This window comes from Drosophila navojoa, chromosome 3 (genome assembly GCF_054131105.1).
Source record: "Drosophila navojoa isolate 15081-1374.11 chromosome 3, UAZ_NAV_1.0, whole genome shotgun sequence".
NCBI lineage: Eukaryota > Metazoa > Arthropoda > Insecta > Diptera > Drosophilidae > Drosophila > Drosophila navojoa.
Window position 1 is genome coordinate 11,441,839 of NC_142891.1, and position 19,766 is coordinate 11,461,604.

Below are 19,766 nucleotides of genomic sequence, written 5' to 3' on the forward strand. Positions count from 1 at the left end.
CAGGGCTATACAGAATGCGCGCGTGTGTGTATGTGTGTGTGTGTGTGTGCGAGTGTACTTTAGCAGCAGTCAAAAGAATCTGGCGCTGGGGGTCAACCCAGCTGGCTGCTGCTGCTGCTGCTGGCGTAGGTGCGGCTGACCATTTATGAATATTTACGAGTGTGCAACATGCAGAGGCGCCTCGGGCCGTGCAGAGCCAACTTCTAATGGCATTAAAAGAACGTGCCCAAGTCGAGCTGGGGGCAGGCACAGTGTGACAAATTTTGACAAAAGTAAACATCAAATCTGAACTCTACACTTTGGAATCAAGGCAACTTATCGATATTATATTTATACAAACAACAAAAAGTGAAAATAAGGAAACACTGAAAATGGAGAAATGCCCCTGCGTGGGCGTCTTGAATCCAGTGCCCATCTATCAGAAGCTGATGGTAGAGAATCTAACCGTTATACGCCCACCAATACTCAAGCTCTACTACTGGGAGAGTTTCGATATAACCGGGTAAGTTATTGTGCCTCTCCATTGAGAGATCCTCTCTAGAGTTCTGCGCCCCCTCCTCGCACAGTCTGAACAAGAAGCTTCGCTCGAACAAGCGTGAGTTCGAGCATGTCCTGGCCATTCCCTTGCGCCAGATCCAGAGCCAGCCCCTGAAGATGATCTTCTGGCTGCGCAATATGTCCGCCAAGCCGCTGGAGCTGAAGCTGAAGCGCGTCCAGAACTGCCAGTGCCAGCCGCTGCAGACCCGCGTCGGCTTCAATCAATTCCGTCAGCTCTTCCACTGCCCGCATCGCCGGCTCATCCACGTCAGCCAGGAGCTGCTCAACCTGCTGCCGGACGAGGTGCTGCCCATCTCGGTGACCGCTCACTTCTTCCTCTACGGCGAACACTATCTCACCTATGACATTTGGTAAGTAATACTGCAGGCATTTCATCTCTAGTCCTAACCCCAAGTGGCTCTGTTAGCACCAACGACGATCGCAAGTTCATTTGGACCTTTAAGCTGGAGATCACAGCCTTCGATCCGGAACGCTGTCTGCTTACGAAGGAGCTGCTGCCCGTGAATATTCGCAACTTTCGCCATGTCACACAGCCGATTTGGGTGCAGAACATAACGATGACCCATCTATCCTTCACATTCTCGGCACGCGAACGCAGCTTCAAGCTGCACAACTCCAATCTGACTGTGCCCAGACAGAGCGTGTGGCCCCTGCTCGTTGAGTACAGACCCCTGGACTATGAGAATGAGGTGAGATCTTGACTATGGCAAGGAATTGCTTTGAGGGAATGTGAGCTTATGTCTTTAAGGAATTATAGCTCTAAGGAAAGCAAATCTTTTTGGTAGAGCTGTTGAACTACACTTGTGAGTGGCCTAAGGAAAATAACTAGGAAATGAGTTGAGCTCTTGGCAATTAAATGAGTATGAGGTAGGAGAGCAACAGAAATATCCTGAATGAAAAAAGCTAAGAAGAAATTATTTTCCTGAGAATTGAACGCTAGAATTATAAAAAATTGTCAATGGTCTAGCTAGGAATATGGCAATATAGATCCGTAGGGAAACTTAGAATGAAGGAATCATTAAGAATTAATAATATATGAATGTTGTCATTTAGGTCTCTGAAGGAAAAGCAATTTGTAAGCGCAAATACAGAACGGGAAATGAATAATCATTAAAGAAAGCTTCTTCACTATAAAATCGAAAATTGGTTAGATAGAAAAATAGGAAGGGGAAGTACTTATTATCTATGTAGTTTTTAGCCTCCCAATATATACTGTACAACTTGATTAAATAAAACTTATAATATGACAAACAAATTCAATCAAGGGTTAGGCAAAGTTCTTTAGCTAGGCTTAAAAATCTGAAAGGCAAAACTTCATTAAACAGGCGTAATCAAAAATTTATACAATCTCTTTACATCAATTGTTGTATATACCATTTCCCACATTCAATCCTTCTCCACTATTAACTCACTTTCTTGATTCAGGTCGAAGTAATGCTGTCGTATGAGAGCGTCAAGGCACGCTATAAGATCAAGGCCCGTGGCGCGCTCACAGACGAGCATGAGGTCACTGATATGCCGCTCAAGGACCGAGAATCCGCCGAATATCTTTACGTTATCTATCCGAATCGCCTCAGCTTCGAGCTCTGCATCAAGGAGAGTCGCACTCAGCTCGTCAACTTACACAACTATGGACAGAAGTGCATGGAGTTTCGCTGGCAAAAGTGAGGCATTCGATGCATTCGAGTTTAACCTGCTCATTCCCTGACACTCCTCCCATAGCTACATCATAAGTGACTTCTTTGCCGTCACGTTTGAGCCGCCCAACTTTCGCCTGAAGGGCCATCACTCGAAGCTCTGCGAGATCAAGGTGACTGTCTTTGAGCGTCTGCTCTTCTTTCGTCGCATTCCCATTGTGCTGGAGGTGCACCGTGTGCTGGATACGGCCACCCAAATAGCCAAAGCCGAGCTGGCCGAGGTCGAGTCCATTGACGATCCCAAGTGGAAGGAGGATAGCTATGTGGAGCATGTCTTTCTGCATCTGAACATTCGGGTCCATTTGTCCAGTCGCGAGGAGCGTGAGGACGATACTATCGTTGAGGTCGATGGCACCTGCTCGCCCTGCGGCGGCGTCGGCCTGGACCCAGCCGCTGCCGGCGATGCTCCGCCCGTGGAGAAGCTAACCGAGGCGGAGAGGAAGCTAAAAGAACGCGAAGAGCTGGTCAAGCGTCTCTCCTTGAAACGCAAACTGACTGCCAACGAGGTGATCGAGCTGAGCATGGCCATCGATCATCGGGTGACCATATTCGAGAAGCTCTTCTGGAAATACCTATCCAAGTCGAATTTCATGCGCATTCCCCCGGAACGGACTCGCAACAAGTTTAGCAAGACCTACGATGAAGTCGTCATGACGGATCTCACGCAGACCGCGTTCAATGTCAATTCGCAGGTGGATCACAAGTGAGTGGCTCATAACTGGAACTAGTTCCGATAACTGAAACATCTCTCCTTCTCTCTCTCTCTCTTTTAGTACCATCTTGTCCATACTCAGTCGCCTGATGGTGGAGGCTCTCAACGATTTGGCCAAGAACTGGATATTTATACCATCCGAGTTCTACGAGCGTGATCCTTAAACTTGCTTGTAATTTAACTGTTCAACTATGCCAGCCATATTACATAACCTCAAATCGCACTGCTCGTTGCACACTTTGCCGCAGCCATTCAAGCTGTCCACATGCCGCATGCCGCATGCCGCACCGAAATTTATGTAAGATTTCGCCCAGGCGAACGTTCACAGCTCCACGGCTCCCACTCCCCCAGCTCACAATTTATGTCGCCGCCTAAAAGCTTTCCCACATTTAAAGCCATTGCAATGTGGCGCAATGGGAAGCGCAGCATATGCAGACGGTAGCGAAAGATTTTCAACTAACTCCACCAATTTGACAGCCATTTTATTTGTGCACGCTGCCAGAAAAACCTCGAAACGTTCTTAAAGCAGAGTGAGTCTGCCCCTATATATGTATGCCTTCACTCACCCATAACTCGCTTTACATAGTCAAATTTCACTTAGCTTCATTTAGTAATTTACCTCACGAGGCACACGGGAAAACTCTTAACTATTTAATTATTTAGATGATGATGCATAACTGAAATTTTCCCAGAACTCTGCTCATATTTGCGTGCCAGAAATTTGCAATTGGTATGAAATTTTCAGGGCATATACATATATATGACATAGGTTAAAGTTTAGATTTAGATAGAGAAAACTATATGCTCTTAGCTGCTGATATACAAGAGTTCAGATATTTGAAGGCAAACACCATATATAAGGGCATTTTGGCTGATTCTTGCGCAAACCTCAACATTTTTGAGTTAATTGGAAAAATCAATAAAGACATTTAAGCATCCCATTATTTTTGTACTAACTAAAAAAAATATTCATAATTTTGCATATTTCTTTACATACATGTAGTATATATGATACACGGAAATAACTTATCAGAGTACAGCCAACACCAATAAAATATATGGAAATACGACTTACCCCAGCTGTTCCTTGAACAAGTTCCTTAAATATTTAATAAGTGTAGCGGTTCCTTAGGCATTTAAAAATGGCGCAAATTATGTTTTTAAACACATCATTTCATAGCTTTATTGAATAAATTGTTGTTGTTGTTGTTGCCTTCACTGTGTGTTTCGTGTGAGTGTTTGTTGTTGTAAATTCTCAGAGTAATCCATAATGAAGTTTAATTGATTCTTAATAAATCTTGCACAGAGTATACCATAAATATGCTATATAAATTTGTTTCATTTTTGTTTTTCAATATTATATTATATTTTCTTTTCTTTTTTTTTTTAATATTTTTTCGATTTTTGTGTTAAAGTTTTAATTGAATTGAAAATTTGAAGAAAAATTGTTTAAGGAGAGTGTGTGATGAGGGTGTGTGAGTGTGTCTGTGTGTTGGGGGCGTGGCAATAAATCCAGCGCCAATATATATATATTATATATAAATATATATATATATGAGAGAATTCGACAATAATTCAATAGATAAATATGCAGATCGTAATTAAATTGGAATAATTGTTTGTTTGTTGTTGTTTCTGTTGTTATCTGAGATGATTAAGTTAAATATTTGCTACTACAATACGATACGGTCCACCAATATTTTGACTATGTTTATAACGACGAGAAAAAAACGTTTGCGTAGTTTACACACATATGTAATATTCATATATACATACACATACATGTACACATGTATATATATATATATATATATGTATGTATGTATATATATGTATGTATATATGCTGGCATAATTAGTACGTTTCTCTTCAAATACTATACGTAAGCTAAACCATAGACGATAATAATTTGAAATAATTGCAATTGATTAAATTATGCAAATGTTGAGCTTGAGCTAGATAGAACCAAAGCAAAGGTCGCTTCACTCAATCAATCAATCAATCATTGAAGTATAAGTATTATGCTGTTTGCGATTTGCATTTAACAAGAGTGCTTAAAATTAGTACCTTTGACTAAGTTGTTTTTTCTTTCGACTAAGTTTTGGTTTATACATAATTAATTTAATATATATTCTTTTTTTTTTTTTCTTTTTGGTTTCTTATAATTGTTTTAAATATTTAATTTACTTTCGTATTTAACATTTAATGCAAACATATAGAGAGAAAGAGAACTTGTTTACTTTTCTGATGACATGCACTACGAAATTTTTATTGGATAGTTATATGTTTTATTTGTGTTTTCTTCTTTTAATATTTTCTTTTCTTTTTTTTTTTTTTTTGCAAATCTTTAGACCAAAATACTTGTGTGTAGGAAGAAGCTTAAATTTTCGTAAACAAAAAAAATAAATCTTTAAAGTATGGAATTAGATGTATGTAAATAGAGCAGGTATGAGTAAGATGTACAACATTTCTATATACTTAGAATTTGTTTGAGCAAAATTTTGAAGAAATATCTAAAAATAGCGAAAATAAACAGGCTTAGGAATACTATCGGTTCGCTTGGGGGATTTTCTTTTTGAAACTTTCAAGCCTTGGCTAAAAATCAAATCTTTAAAATATTTTCGGAATATTAGTTGGGGAGTTTTTTTTTCTATTATTTTTCTTTCTGTGCGAAAAGTTAACTTAAATAAACAACTAGTGTCAGTTCAGTTTGTGTTAAACTATGCCTAGAAGCCTATTTAATTAATTTATAGCACATCATTTAAATACCTAGAACATTACCCACAGATGATGATGCTCGACTCTATGCAGCTCATCAGTTTTAACTAGTTAAAGAGTTTAAGAGTTGTGTTTGTGTGTGTGTGTGTGTTTATGTTTTCGTGTGAGTTTATGTGTATCAAGAGAGAGACATTTAAAGAGAGCGCTGTGCAGGTGTCGGAACCAGTTCCAGTTCCGCCTGCAGAGCATTGCACAACCTTTTTTGGGTTTCAAACGCGAATGTGCCTCGAAACGACAAACGAAAAACCAGACGACAACTAGATCGCCAGATCCTTGATTCTTCTATACGTAAGTGTGTATGTGTGTATGCACTAGATTTCCTTATATCTCTGTTTCTGGTGTAAAAGTATAAAAGTGTACCATATTCTCATTCATACATTCATCTCCATCATGCTTTTTGGTTTTGTTTCTTTTGTTTGGTTTACAGTTAAAATTTGTGGTAACTTTTCGTATCTTTGCTTTAAATAGATTTCCTCAACTTCTAATTCTCTCGTCTTTTCGTCTTAATTTTTCAAGATATGCGCTTTGTTTTCTGTTTATTTTTCATCGTCTTTAAATGTTAACATTATTGCGTTTCTTTCCTTCCATTTTTGTTTTTGTTTATTTTTATTTAGTTTTTTATGTAAAAATTATAAAGTTGCTCGTTTGCTTTCCATATTTATTAATTGTTTTGGTTTTCATTTTATTTTTTTTAGTCTTGTTTGCATTAGTTTAACTGTTTTTCATTTGTTATCAGAGATTTTGCATTACGTATTCTTTCTCTTCTTTGTCGGTTTTCTTTTTCTTTTCTTTGTATATTATTGTGCGGTGTTTTTGTTCGTTACCAATACCGTTAAGTATATATATAATATATATATATATAATATGTATATATAATATAATATATTGTATATATAGTATTCATGTATATGTTTAAATTTTTAAAATACTTTCTTGGTTTTATTTCTTTTATATTCATGTTTTTTATTTTTTATAAAACATTTTCGTCTTAAAAAATGTATATAATCGATTGCTTTTTGTTGTTCTTCTATTTGTTGCTGTTTGTTTTTGTCTTTTATTTTTCATTTTGTTAATATTAATTGCATTACGCATTCTGCTTCCCCTTTTCCCTAATCCAAATGGCAGCTGCACAAAAAAATGTGAGCACCTGATTAGTATAAAAAGGTTTTCTTGGTGTTTTCCTCTTATAGTTTTCTCTTGAACTTTCTACAAAGTTTTCATTTGTTTTGTTTCAATTTGGAAGGTTTTGTTCTTATAAATCGCATAAAAGCAACCAGTTTTTCTTCATTTGTTTTTGGTTTTTTATTTTTTAAGTTTCAGTCAAGCATTTGCGCATGAAGTGTCTCAAGTGATTCGAATGATTGAAATATTCTAGTTTCGGATGATTTGAATGATTCGATTGTTTCACTTGCTTTTCATGTGGAAATAAGCCATTGAGCTCTACAAATATTGCGCCTACGCGCACTACACACACATACATACATAATAATCGTAATCGTAAATATACATACATATCATTTGGTTGTTAATATTTGAATAAATTTTGTTTTTTTTTTTTTTAATAGTTGCAATAAATTTACTTGACGTATACATGAAAGTATTTTGTTTTTTTTTTTTTTTTTTAGCTGTGATCTATGCCATGAGTTAATATGCATTTATAATAATTTGTTCTGGTATGTATGTATATGTATAAACATTTAAAATTTGCAATACACAACATCAATATATTATTAATCATATATAATATACTTTTCTTTCTTGTTTTTTTTTAGTTATAGATTTTATATAGAGTTAATTTATATAATATATATAATATATAGCATAGTTTAATGTGTTTTAACATTGCGAATTATTAAAGGAGTTGACGTCTCGGGTCAGAGAACGAAAATCAAATGTTTATGAATGCGAATGTGTTTCCCAATTCCCGATTTGACTTGATGAATGCAAACAAAAAATTTGATAACAAGAGTTTTTGACATATATATATATATATATATATATATTCTTGTATATATATATAATTTGTTTTGCTAGCATATTGAACTAGCTCTGCAAGGAAATCTCTCAAGCACCATTTTTTCGTGTTATATAAAACTTTGATCATACTTTCTCTCTCACACCATCTCTCGCCAGGCTTTGTCTTTGTTTGTTTAAATGCATCTATATCATTTGTCGAAACGTTCCGTTAGATCTGGTTCAAATCACTTTTCAGTTAAATCCTTTTCGCTCCGCTTTCAAGAGTTCGTCTTTAGTATTTCTTTAACATTTAATTTGGCAATTTGTTTTCAATATATTTTTTTCTTTTATATTGTTTTTAGGTTTGTTCCTTTATTATTGCTGTTTCGGGTTTTTGGTTTCTTTTTTCGATTGAAACAAATTCGTTTAGCTGAAACGCATTTTGTCAATATTTCATTTACGTAATTTTTTCACTTTGTTTAAAGTTAAGTTTTAGGCTAAGAAGAATTTTTGTTGTAGAGATTTTTCTTTGACTTTTTTCAATTTTTCGAATGGCGTGCATAGATATTTTTAGCTGGTTCTTTGTGTTAGATTGTGTTTTGTTTATTATTTATAGAATGTTTTTATATTTATTTAATTTATATTTTCATTTCATTTTAGCTTTTAAATTTTTCTTAAACATTTATTCGTTGTATTCGAAAAATTCTCTGTATTTGTTATTTAGCTCTTCTTGTTTTGTTTCTATAGATTTCGTTCTCTGCTTTATTGCACATTCGATTTCTTTGCTGCTCGTCAGGTTAGATTCAGATAAAGTCGTAAACATAGTTAGGAATTAGGATAAGTTTCTTCAACACATGACAATGATTAGATGATGTTTGTGAATCGAATAATTAAAGTATTGAATAAACAATATATATTTAAGTTACATATACATAAATATATATAAATATATATAATAATAATGTAATATGATCTTTATTTTAAGCAAGAGTTACACATATATATTTATATATATCAATATAAACACAAGTCGAACCGCAAATGCTTTCAAGCATTTGCCAAACGTTGCCATTTCATTCAGTTCTGTTTCATTTTATTTTTATAATTTTTTACAATTATCAATAAGCTTAATTATTTCATTTCTTTGTCAAGTTTTTGGTGGTTTGGCCTTCTTCTAGATTTCATTATGCCAAAGCCTTTCAACTATTTCTAGAATATGTTCTTTCCTCTTCAAACAAAAACTTAACCATAAGTTTCTTTCTCTTTTCTTTTTTTTTTTTTTGTTTTGGTAGCGACTAGAGATTTGCTGTTAAGGCAAATAGATCAAGGATAGTCAAAGGAAATATTAAATGAAGAGAATTTGGTTTGTTTAAGAGAGAGAAAAAAATGTAATGAACTTTCAAAATAAATTATATAAAAAAACAGGTTTTGATTCAAAATTAAAAAAAAAAATTTTTAATTGTGTTTTGGTTTTTCAAAATAAACAAAACAAAGTTACAAATAAAAAAATAAAAAAAAAATTAAGTAAAAACAATTCGCATTGTGTTTTTACAAATTTCAAACATAAATAAAATCAAAAAAAAATATATAGATATATATACTTTCGTAAAAGTAAATATTAAAAATTTTCCATATATAAGGTTTAAATATAACATAATAAAATATATATATAAAAAAAATTATACCCTGATTTCCTATTTTCAAGGGTATTAAAAAAACGCATCAAATCGAATTCAAACTAATAAAAGGATAGTTCAAAATGTAAAAATGTAAAAAGGACATTCACCAGACGGTGCGTATCGGCTTCAATTAGAAAAACCAATTTGACCAAGATGGCATGAATGAGGACTGATAGTTGTTGTTGTTGTTGTTCTTGTTATGACCGTGATTGCTCTTGTTGCCAACTGTTGCTGCTGCGCTGCTCAACGCTGAGCTGTTTACATTTCGTGCTGCATGTGAACCGCTGGCTGCATTGTTGTTGTTGCCGCTGCTGATGCTGCTGCGGTTGTTGTTGCTGTTGCTGCTGCTGTTATAGTTGTTGCTGTTGCTGTTGATGTGTGTGCTAGGCGTGGCAACGCTACCGCCTACAGCTGCACTATTCGCCACATTGGTAAGGAACTGGGCAAACTCCTGCTGCAGCTGCAGCTGCTGTTGCAGCAATTCGAAATGATTTTGCGGCTTATTGTAGATGAATTTCGTCGAGGTTTTCAATATGTTGCTGTTGCTGGTCGAGCTGGCGCCGCCTTCGCTGTGGGGCGTGGCATGGGAGGTGGTGCTCTTGTTGTTGTTGCTTGTTATGTTGCTGTTTGTGGGCGGTTTGCTGTGACGATTGCTCGCTGTGGTTGTTGCTGCATTCGATTTTGTTGTTGTCAGCGTGTTTTTGTTGTTGTTGTTGTTGTTGTTGTTACTGCTCGAAGTTGTCTGCTGTTTCTGTTTGTTATTGCTGTTGTGCTGTCTGTTGTTGTTGTTGTTGTTGCTGCCGTGATTAGCATATTTGCCAAATGGTTGATGGTTGTTGCTTTTGTTGTTGATGTTGTTCATGATGTGGTTGTTGTAATTGTTGTTGTTACTGTGACTATGATTGAGCACCAAACTATTGGCAGCTAACGCCGCTGCCGCCGCATTGGCATTGACAACAGCAGCCAACTTGGTTAATAATTACGTTTGCTTATTTTTGTTAGTCTTGAAGCTGACCTGAAGTACCCGATTGCCCAGCGTATAGCCATTGAGCGATTGGATGGCCAGCACCGCCTCCTCATAGTTGGTCATGGTGACAAAGCCAAAGCCCTTGCACTTGTTGCTCTGCAAGTCGCGTATTACCTGAAAAGCATTAGCATTAACAAAGCTTATATACACAAACTGGAAGACGCACCTTGACCGACTGCACAGCGCCAAATGGTCCGAACAGCTGCCAGAGCACATTCTCTTCGGTTTCGGGCGCCAGATTGTAGACGAAAATGCACCAGCCGGAGCTAGTTATGGTATTGCCCTGTATCATGCCATTGGTAATTAGATCACTGGTGAGCGGCGAATAGCGTGAGATCACAGAGCTGTAGCAGAAAGAGGGAAAATCAAATTAGCAAAGAGTTATTCCTATTAGATACGATAAGCATATGGGTATAGGGAAATATACTCAGGGAAATTTTTATAATGCCTTCGGCTATTTATGGTATGCGCAAGAGAGTCAAAGCTTTGCAAAATGAACTTGTCAGTCTCTCAACTTTTTCATACCGCAGACTTTTTTATACAGAATGTAACACTACCCTCTGTATAATGTAAAGCACTACTCTGATTACTGTGACTGTGAGTTGGAGTAGAAATTATGATTATTAATGAATGCGATTGATAGTCTCTGTACTAAGTAATAATATTTTACCATTCCTACATTCTGCCTTTATGCTATTTATTTCTCCTTTTGCTCAGAGTTGAAAATCAAACTCAAATGATATATATATAATAACATAAGTTATCCTATTTAACGTCTCAACAGATCCTATTTATGAATAGACGAAAGACACAAGATATGAGAATACTCATATTAGTTCATTGTAATCTTAGTAAGTCGTGGTATTTATAATCGCATTTTCTATTCTATTTCTATTATGTATAGTAATCAATTTATCTAATTTATACTCCATTTAGCAGTACGATATTCTGATTTAATAGGCCTAAAACATACAAAGATCAACTATTTATATTTTAATAGCCAATTCAAATCATACTAAGAAATTTAACTCCTTACAATATTTATGTAGATCGATTATGGTAATCGTATTGTCTATCTTGCTTAGTTTTTGTAGCCCTGAAGGGCGAAGACATCTTCATGATGTCTGCTTAGACATTCGAAATATGCCATTGTATATATGTATGTATGTAATATAAGAGCGTGTTGTGATAGAGAGCTTGCTCTCGTTGAATACTGCAATAAAGTCGCATTGAATATAATACTCGATGCGGCCGGTCGTGTTATTTGTTAGGGTCAGATTTTGATTGCCATCCTTAGGATTACTACATATGAGTGAATTCGCTATCGAACTATCCCTATCTTAGTTTCATTCACTAGTTTGTGAATTTACAAAATATTAAAACAAAAATCAACTCTAAAAACCCTTTCTGTCCATATTCATCTCCCTAATATGTGCTTAAATATCTACACATCATGAAGATTCACTTAAATAGCCTAAACCTCAGTCATATTCCACTCCTGAATCTCTGTCGATCTTAAGACTCCTATAGCTAGCGCCCATCAATTCCACAATGATCAGCTGCATTACTCATGCTAACCTGTAACGGCCCGCGTTGGGATGAATGGCAGCAGCAGCGGCTGCCGCAGCGGCACCGGCGGCCGCATTGGCTGGAAAGGCGCGTCCGCCGCGCGTATTCTGTGGCGCAATGTAGGCGGCCAGCGGTTGCATGCTGTTCTTGTTGCTGCTGGGATTGTTGGCAAACTTAACGGTTATCGGTTCGGTGGAATTTTTCGGTGTGGTGCCGTTTAGCTCCTTGATGGCGCGATCAGCCTCGAAGCGCTGATCGAAGCGTATAAAGCCAACGCCCTTGGAGAGACCTAAACGAAATATAAATATAAATAGATTAGCCACAAGTAATATATACATATTTTGCTCTATAATTTGGTTGTCACAGCTAGCACATCAAGCGGTATGAATGGGCCAGAGAAATCATAAATGTTAACAATATATTGGGTATACATACGATCTAGGTGCTCAGCATGCGATTCTATGTGGTGCGGGTATTTGGTCGTTGATGATTTAGTTTCAGGTAGGGTAAATAAAAACATAATCATTAATAAACAAATTAAAAAAATAGTAATGCAATAATATGATATAATAGTTAGGCATGTACAACTAGAATATATTATATAATATAGTTTGAACTAATTCTAGGTTTTTTTTTTAACTTTCTTGACCATGAATATAATTTATATATTTTAATGGAACTTTTTTACTTATTTAAATATTAAGCTGATCTAATCAATATTTGATATAATTCTTCGAAGATATTAATATTAAAAAAAAAAGGAAACGAATAAATTAAAATATTTAAGTTAAATTTATTTAATCCTCAACCTATTCATATATTTATAATTAATTTGAGTTGGTTATTTATTTTTCTTTAGAGATTCATTAGCTGCTCTGAGAATTTTTAGTTCATGTTGTATTATTAAATTTTATTCTACACTTCAATTAAACAAAACTATATAATAAATATATTGAACTTAATTAAATGAATGTCAGGCAATGTGAAAATGAGAATTTGATTAAATGCGATTTAAACAGCTAAACAAAAGGTGAAAACCTACCCGCCGCATGTTCATCTGATTTAGTTTTTGATCGAAATATATATAGATATATTTTTGATGGGGTAGTTCAATAAATACATGAAAAAAAAAATTGGAAAACAAATTTTTTGCATTATTTAAAGAAATATTTAACTAACTCATAAAAGAAAGTTTAGCAGAATTTAGAAAAAAAAATATATATAATAATAATATTTAAATTTAATATAATTTGAACATGCTTCATCGATAGGCATTTATATAATTAAAAATAATCAATTAATTTTAATTCAGTTCTATTTAAAGGAATACCTTTGTTGACTAAAATCTGCATAAAGAAAAACTAAAGTATTTAAGGAGAGTGGACATGCCTGAAACATGCCTTTGGTTAATAATATCAATATATCGATATTAACGTACCAGTGATATTATCACAAAGTATGCGCGAAGTTATGATCTTGCCGTATGGACTGAACAACGATTCCAAATCGGACTGTGTCATATTCTTTGGAAGACCCGATACATATAGATTGGCGCCCTTGATGCTCTCCGAGCTGGGGCGTGCAATGGAGACCTAAAAGGGGGCGAAACGAATTATTAGTTAGATACTTGACAAAGATTTCTGTCAGAGGGATATTCAATCGAATAGCCATTTATACTCAGTCATCTGTAATTAGCTATCGCACCTTGATGGTTTTGTTTTGCAGACGTAGACCATTCAATGCATTGATAGCCTTCTCCGCATCCTCTTGCTTCACGTAGTTGACAAAGCCATAGCCCAGACTTTGACCTAATTGAAAGCAATGTTTCATTATTGTGCATTGTCAATTGTCGACTGTGAATTGTTAATTGTTTGACATACGCACCTGTCACCTTATCGCGTATCAACTTGCAGCTCTCCACCTCTCCAAAGCTGACGAACAATGAACGGATTTCGTCCTGTGACATCGTCTGTGGCAAGTAGTTCACAATTAAATTGGTTTTTGGATCCGGTTCGTTGTTGTTGTTATTGTTGTTATTATTGTTGTTGTTATTGTTGTTATTATTATTGTTGTTGTTGTTTGTGGCGGCATTGTTGTTATTGTTGTTGTTATTGTTGCTGTTGCTGTTGGCCGCCGCATTGTTATTGGTTGTTGCAGCCGGAGCAGCAGCCGCAGCCACAGCAGTTGCTGTGGCCGTCGAGCCACCATTCTGCTGCGCCTGACTGTTGGCCACACCAGCGCCAGCGGAGGCGCCACTAGCCGTGCCACCACCAGTGCCAGCACTAGCGCTGCCAGTGCCCGATGATTGCTGCTGCTGCTGCTGCTGCTGCTGTTGAACCGCTGTCTGACCCTCGACCATTGCGATGCTGCTGATAGTTAAAGAGAATACTTGATGCTCAAATATAAGTGATTAGCTTAAGTAATACATAATATCTAATAAAAAAAAAACACAAGGTCACAGAATTCCAACTAAACTTTAAACTGAGCTGCAGCAATATAAATTGCAGATGATTCAACTTTCTTCATTCGCCTATAAGTGCCCAGACGTAAAGTCCTACAAAAAATATAGACCAGCCACTGACATATAAATTAGCAAAAATCTATATATTTCTATGTATAAATACATATATATTTATAATATATCATTTATACATATTGCAAATTAGATTGCTTAGCCAAGTTGTTCAGAATGATATATATATTTTATTATTATTTCTTTCGGATTATTATTATATTTATACCTCAGGGTTTAATGGTTTTATTTTAATATATTTTTAAATAATACTTTATATTATTTTTATTATATTTATATGTAATGTATATATTTTATATTAGTTTTTTTTTATGTACACATATTTAGAACAAGTTTGCTCAACATTCTATGTCAAAAAAGCTCACATAAGCTAACGAATTATATCCTCAACTCAATGAAAATGGAAAATCAAATGCAATTTTATCTAACAACTTTCCAAAAGTTTTTTTTTACTTTTAACACACTTTTTAAAATAGACAAAAGTCATAAATTCATTCAGCTCACAGCGTTAAAGTTTAGTTGGTAAAATCGAGAGGCAATAAAATAATAAAAAGAATCATAAATGTTAAATGAAGTGAAAACTTTACTGCTTTCTTGCTTGTGAAATGAAAATAAAAATAGATTTAAGAGTTCGCTTTTAGATAATACTGCTGTAATGCGTTTCAAAATCTGCAAAGAAACCCAAAAACAAAATTAAAGGAAGATAATAAAAAAAATATATACATATTTCTATAATATATGTATATGTTGTTCAGCTCTAGCAAACACTTACCTCAATACGCACAAGACGAGCAAATGGTAGTTGAAAACAGAAATTGATTTAAGTTGAACCTTTTTCTAAAGCCTAGTTATAAGTGCGCTAAAGGGTGCCCACTACGTATACGTTATATATATATATATAGATGTTTATACATATATATATATAGATGTATTTTTGTATGTATTTTACGTCCGAAAGTTAACTGCAAACGAAAGGAAATGCAAGTAAAATCAATTATTTTAATTTAATTTAAATTATATGCAGGGGTCTCAGGGACACGAACTATAAGGGGGGCGCGAAGCGGAGTGGTGCATGATTGTGGCTAGGTAAGAACAGAAACTCAACATTTTTAATGAATACCTAGAAATGTCAACGTGGTCTATTTGCAATTGTTGTCGGTGTTGTTGTTATTATTGTTGTCCATTTTCAGTTGCTGCTGTGTGCGGGTACGCAAAGAAATAGATCCGAAAACTGACGGAAAATCGATGTAATTAAAATGACGCACGAGCTAATTATTGAAGAGCTGGCGCAGAGGCAAACAGAATTGCGAAAAATGTCGAGTAATTTAAATAGGTCAAAGGCAATGTAAGCGGATAATCACACTCGGGTACAATGTATATAAACTAGCAGTAGATAAATATAGATACATGTGGTACCATATAGTATAAGTACGATATATAGATAGAAGTAGAAATACGATTAGAAATATTATTTTATGGTGAATATATATTTCAATTTTAAATAAAGCCCAACTGTATAAAAGCTTTTTCCCTAGTTAAGTTATTGGAGATCCTGGAATGTAAAAGTTAGAGGTAAGGCTTCTTTACTTAAAGGCATAGTTTAATTAAAACTCTAATATACATCAATACCTTTTGTTGTTTCTAGTATTGAGGAATTGTGTTTGATTTAAATATTTTTTATATTCTTTAAGTAACTTTAATTTCAATGCTGATTTATTGTATTGAAATTTGCAAATGCTTGCATAGCTAAAAAATTTATTAGAATTAAATGAAAGAGAATACTTTCACTTGTATTTTAATGTTTCCATTGTTTATGTTGTTTTCTCTTAGTGCCCAACAAGTTCTATTGACTCATCTGAGGTCTAGCTAAACAATCCAATTAGCCGTTGTTCTTATAGTCAATAGGTTGCATTGCCTTTATATTTATTATTTTCGTTTCGGTTTGATATAAGCCAAATGTAATGCATACATATAAACATTTCAAATACAATGATTGTTCCAAGGGGGTAGAAACATTTTTGCGTTATTTGCATCAAAAGAATGCAATATTTATTAATTGTCGAATACCCTAGTAATATTTTGTATACCCTAAGTTACTTCCTTGTGTATCCCAAGTATAATATTAAAGAACAGAATCATTGATTACTCTATATTATTATTGCAAAATAAAATTCTGAGTTTGTATATAATTTCACTGTCCTTATCCAATACATAGGTTAACTTTAATTAGCTTAAAATATGTAGTTAACGTGAGAGCAGAGTATGCTTCCATCTATAGGTCACTCACAATAGTTCTACATGATATATGTATGTAGATATGGGCTAATCCAATCTAAATATAAAGCAAACTTTCAATGCCTTTGGCCTTCACCCACTACTTGATTGTTTGTTCCATGCGAATTTCGCTCAATATATAAATTCGACAAATTTCACCTTTGCTGTGTATTTTTCTATTTTATTTCTTTTTTCTTATTTTCCTTCTTTTCATTTTCCTCGGTCATTTTTGCATGCGCTAGCAGCGCAAATCGTGCGAAAAACTAATATTTTAAAAATAAACAAACAACTGTCGGGCTAATCGGGCGAAGCGGGGGGCGGGACAGAGTGGGCGCTGCTTTGATATGGCAGCGTTGATATGTATGTATTGAGAGCCGGCAGAAGTACCAAGAATTATATTTACGAAATATTTTTAACATAACAAAACGAAGGCGATGAAGATTTTGTCTCTGCTGCTGCCGCTGCTGCTGTGCTGCTACTGCGACGCATTATTTGAGGTTAAGTGGAAAATGGGAAATGTATAAAAGTAAAAGAAAATATTTGAAATTCTGAGGCACACCATTCATTGCTAATAGTAATTACAAAAATGCAAAATATAATGCAATTAATACCTTTGCATTTGAAAACAAATCCAAAATTCAGAAATGTAAATAAGACTTGTTGCTCTTTAGATTTCGACGCGATTACGAAACACTTTTTAGTATTATTTATTATTATTATTATTTGTATTTATTTGGGGATTGCTTATCTCACGTGTTTTTTTGTATCAATCAAAAAAACAAAATAAACCGAAAGATAGGCGATAACTTATGCAAATTAATTGGCGTTGATTATGTTTTACTTTTGCTTGGTATTTGAAAAACGTTAACTAAACGGCAAAAGGAACGAAAAACCAAACGAAACCGAAGCGAACCGAACCGAACGCGAAATAAATATTTAACAATAATGATAATTATAATTAGAACAATAATAATAATAACAATAATAATAAGGAAATAAAATCAAACGGAAAGTAGAAAAAGAACACGTTCCTGCAACTCAACAGAACAGAAATAAACTGATTCAGCGAGCGACATGTAAAGTATTTTTATGCCATCTCCGCTGCGGTAGAAGACAAAGAGTCAAAACATCACATTGCTTGCATAGCCAAGGGATAGAGAGAGAGAGAGAGAGCGAGAGGAAGAATGCGAGAGCGCAAATGTGAGTGTGGAGAGCATGGCTACATGCGAATGCAGAGTGAGCGCACTTGGCTTTGCTCTCTGCATAGTTCTTTAATGCGTGTGCATGAAAGTTTGAGTGTGGGTGTGAGAGAGAGCTAGGCCTGCGACCTAGCGGGTGGTTGTATAGATCAGAGTGCTTTCATTTCATGAATGTATGTATGTATGTACATACACATAAACATATATCAAAATTAGGAGAGGAAAGCGCAGAGCAATAATTGGATTACATGTAAAATGGCGTAGTAACAGAGAAGCATGCTATTTACACTATGCGAAATGCTCAAACTAGCAGAGCCAATACAGCTGTTAGATATCTATGTATGTACAAATCTACAGTATGTAGGTATGCATGCATCGATGCATATAAAAAAAGAAATGTGTTTGCTGTATACAAAAACAGCTGTAAGCATTCGATATCAAACGTATAAAATATTTAAAGAATTTTATCAATGAGCCTTAAAGTTTTGGGCAATCACAATTCAGTTTACTGAGCAGACTATGTAAAGATGTAAAACAGACAAAAGTCGAAACGAATGAATGATTGTTTGATATTCTTTTACTATAACTCATCGGACTAGATATTAAACATTTGTTGGGTTTGTGTTATTTAAGTATTTAATAACTTTGTATATAGATTTTTCTTAACTTTGTGTTTTAACACAACATAATCAAGAAAATTTAAATATGGAATAAAAAGAATTAACAGAAAGAGTAAAATGGTGCTTGAGTATGTATTAGATCGTTATTGGATATTTTTATGATTTCTTTACAAAATTTAGAAATCATACATATATATATATATATATATACAGTTTGATTTAATTTTGAAAAAGTTTAAGCACGAATATTTCCTTTGGTTAACTAAGAAGTTAGCTATGGTAATTGATAGGCTTTATCCGAAATAGATAAAATCTTTAAGTTTTCCATATATATATTATTTTGCATATATATAATTAGTATCGAATTGGATATATATTACATTAATTACATTTGAAACTACAAAAGAATCTGTAACTACAAAAAGAATCTTTAAATATTTGGGGTCAATTGTCAAAATTGTAGGATTATTAATTAATTAAAATCATTTCCATCGTTTTAGGCTGTTTTGCACGGAAAACAAAATGACACCGAAAACCGAGTTGAATACACTTTCAGTCGAATACGCCCATTTCTGTTGCACCGCCCATAAAAATAGTGTAACATAAACCGGCAATTTTCATTCATAAATTGTTTAAAATTGTTTCCGCTTAATTGACGCTAACAAAGCAAAGGATATGGCAAGGGCCACTGCTTTCTAACGGTTCAACACCCTCCACCCCATATTGGCATGCAATGCAAAGTGGCTAGAAACCGTAAGAACAAAACAAAAAAGTGACACACCTTGCAGCAGCAGGCAGCAGCAAAAGCAAGAGCTAAAATCAACCGAAGTCCGATGATGAAATAGGAGAAAGAAGGAATATCAGACAGCGTGAGGATAGCCAGGCCGCTTTGCTTTTGGGTGCGGCAGAATGAAAATATTGAAAGAAAGAGAGCAAAGGAAGCCGCAGCGCAGTCAACGGCTGCAGTAGCGGCACTAGCAGCAGCAGCAGTAGCGGCACTAGCAGCAGCGGCAGCAGCTGTCAGCTGAGCGCGCCTCAAGATATGCAATACACAGAGAGCGGGAGAGCGTAAGCTAAAGAGCGCGCTTAGCTGCAAGCAGCGACGCCAACGCCGACTGCGTTTTTTAGGTTAAACGTCGACTGCACCCGGCGCTGCACAAAACG

The 19,766-nt window shown here is 35.0% G+C and overlaps 2 protein-coding genes across 2 annotated transcripts; one reads left to right on the forward strand and one right to left on the reverse strand.

Annotated features, from left to right (window-relative positions):
* Nucleotides 1–284: 284 nt before the first annotated feature.
* On the forward strand, nucleotides 285–3,190 carry LOC115563703 (uncharacterized). The gene is made up of 6 exons (XM_030387116.2): nucleotides 285–502; nucleotides 567–908; nucleotides 965–1,247; nucleotides 1,984–2,222; nucleotides 2,281–2,958; nucleotides 3,029–3,190. Exons 1-6 carry the CDS (start codon nucleotides 372–374, stop codon nucleotides 3,129–3,131), a joined length of 1,776 nt encoding a protein of 591 aa, XP_030242976.1. The 5' UTR covers nucleotides 285–371; the 3' UTR covers nucleotides 3,132–3,190.
* Nucleotides 3,191–6,809: 3,619 nt separating this feature from the next.
* Nucleotides 6,810–17,870, reverse strand: Rbp9 (RNA-binding protein 9). The gene is given in 8 exon segments (XM_089256849.1): nucleotides 6,810–10,521; nucleotides 10,574–10,751; nucleotides 11,986–12,265; nucleotides 13,415–13,568; nucleotides 13,681–13,784; nucleotides 13,861–14,345; nucleotides 15,294–15,471; nucleotides 17,395–17,870. Coding segments are annotated over 6 exon segments (2,202 nt in total). The 5' UTR covers nucleotides 14,336–14,345; nucleotides 15,294–15,471; nucleotides 17,395–17,870; the 3' UTR covers nucleotides 6,810–9,510.
* Between the last annotated feature and the right edge of the window lie 1,896 nt (nucleotides 17,871–19,766).

Excerpts from the sequence above, each read along its gene's own strand:
- LOC115563703 (XM_030387116.2), top strand. The coding sequence starts at position 372 with ATGGAGAAATGCCCCTGCGTGGGCGTCTTGAATCCAGTGCCCATCTAT. Across the intron at positions 1,248-1,983 it reads CCCTGGACTATGAGAATGAG|GTCGAAGTAATGCTGTCGTA; the intron begins GTGAGATCTTGA and ends TTCTTGATTCAG. Across the intron at positions 2,223-2,280 it reads ATGGAGTTTCGCTGGCAAAA|CTACATCATAAGTGACTTCT; the intron begins GTGAGGCATTCG and ends CTCCTCCCATAG.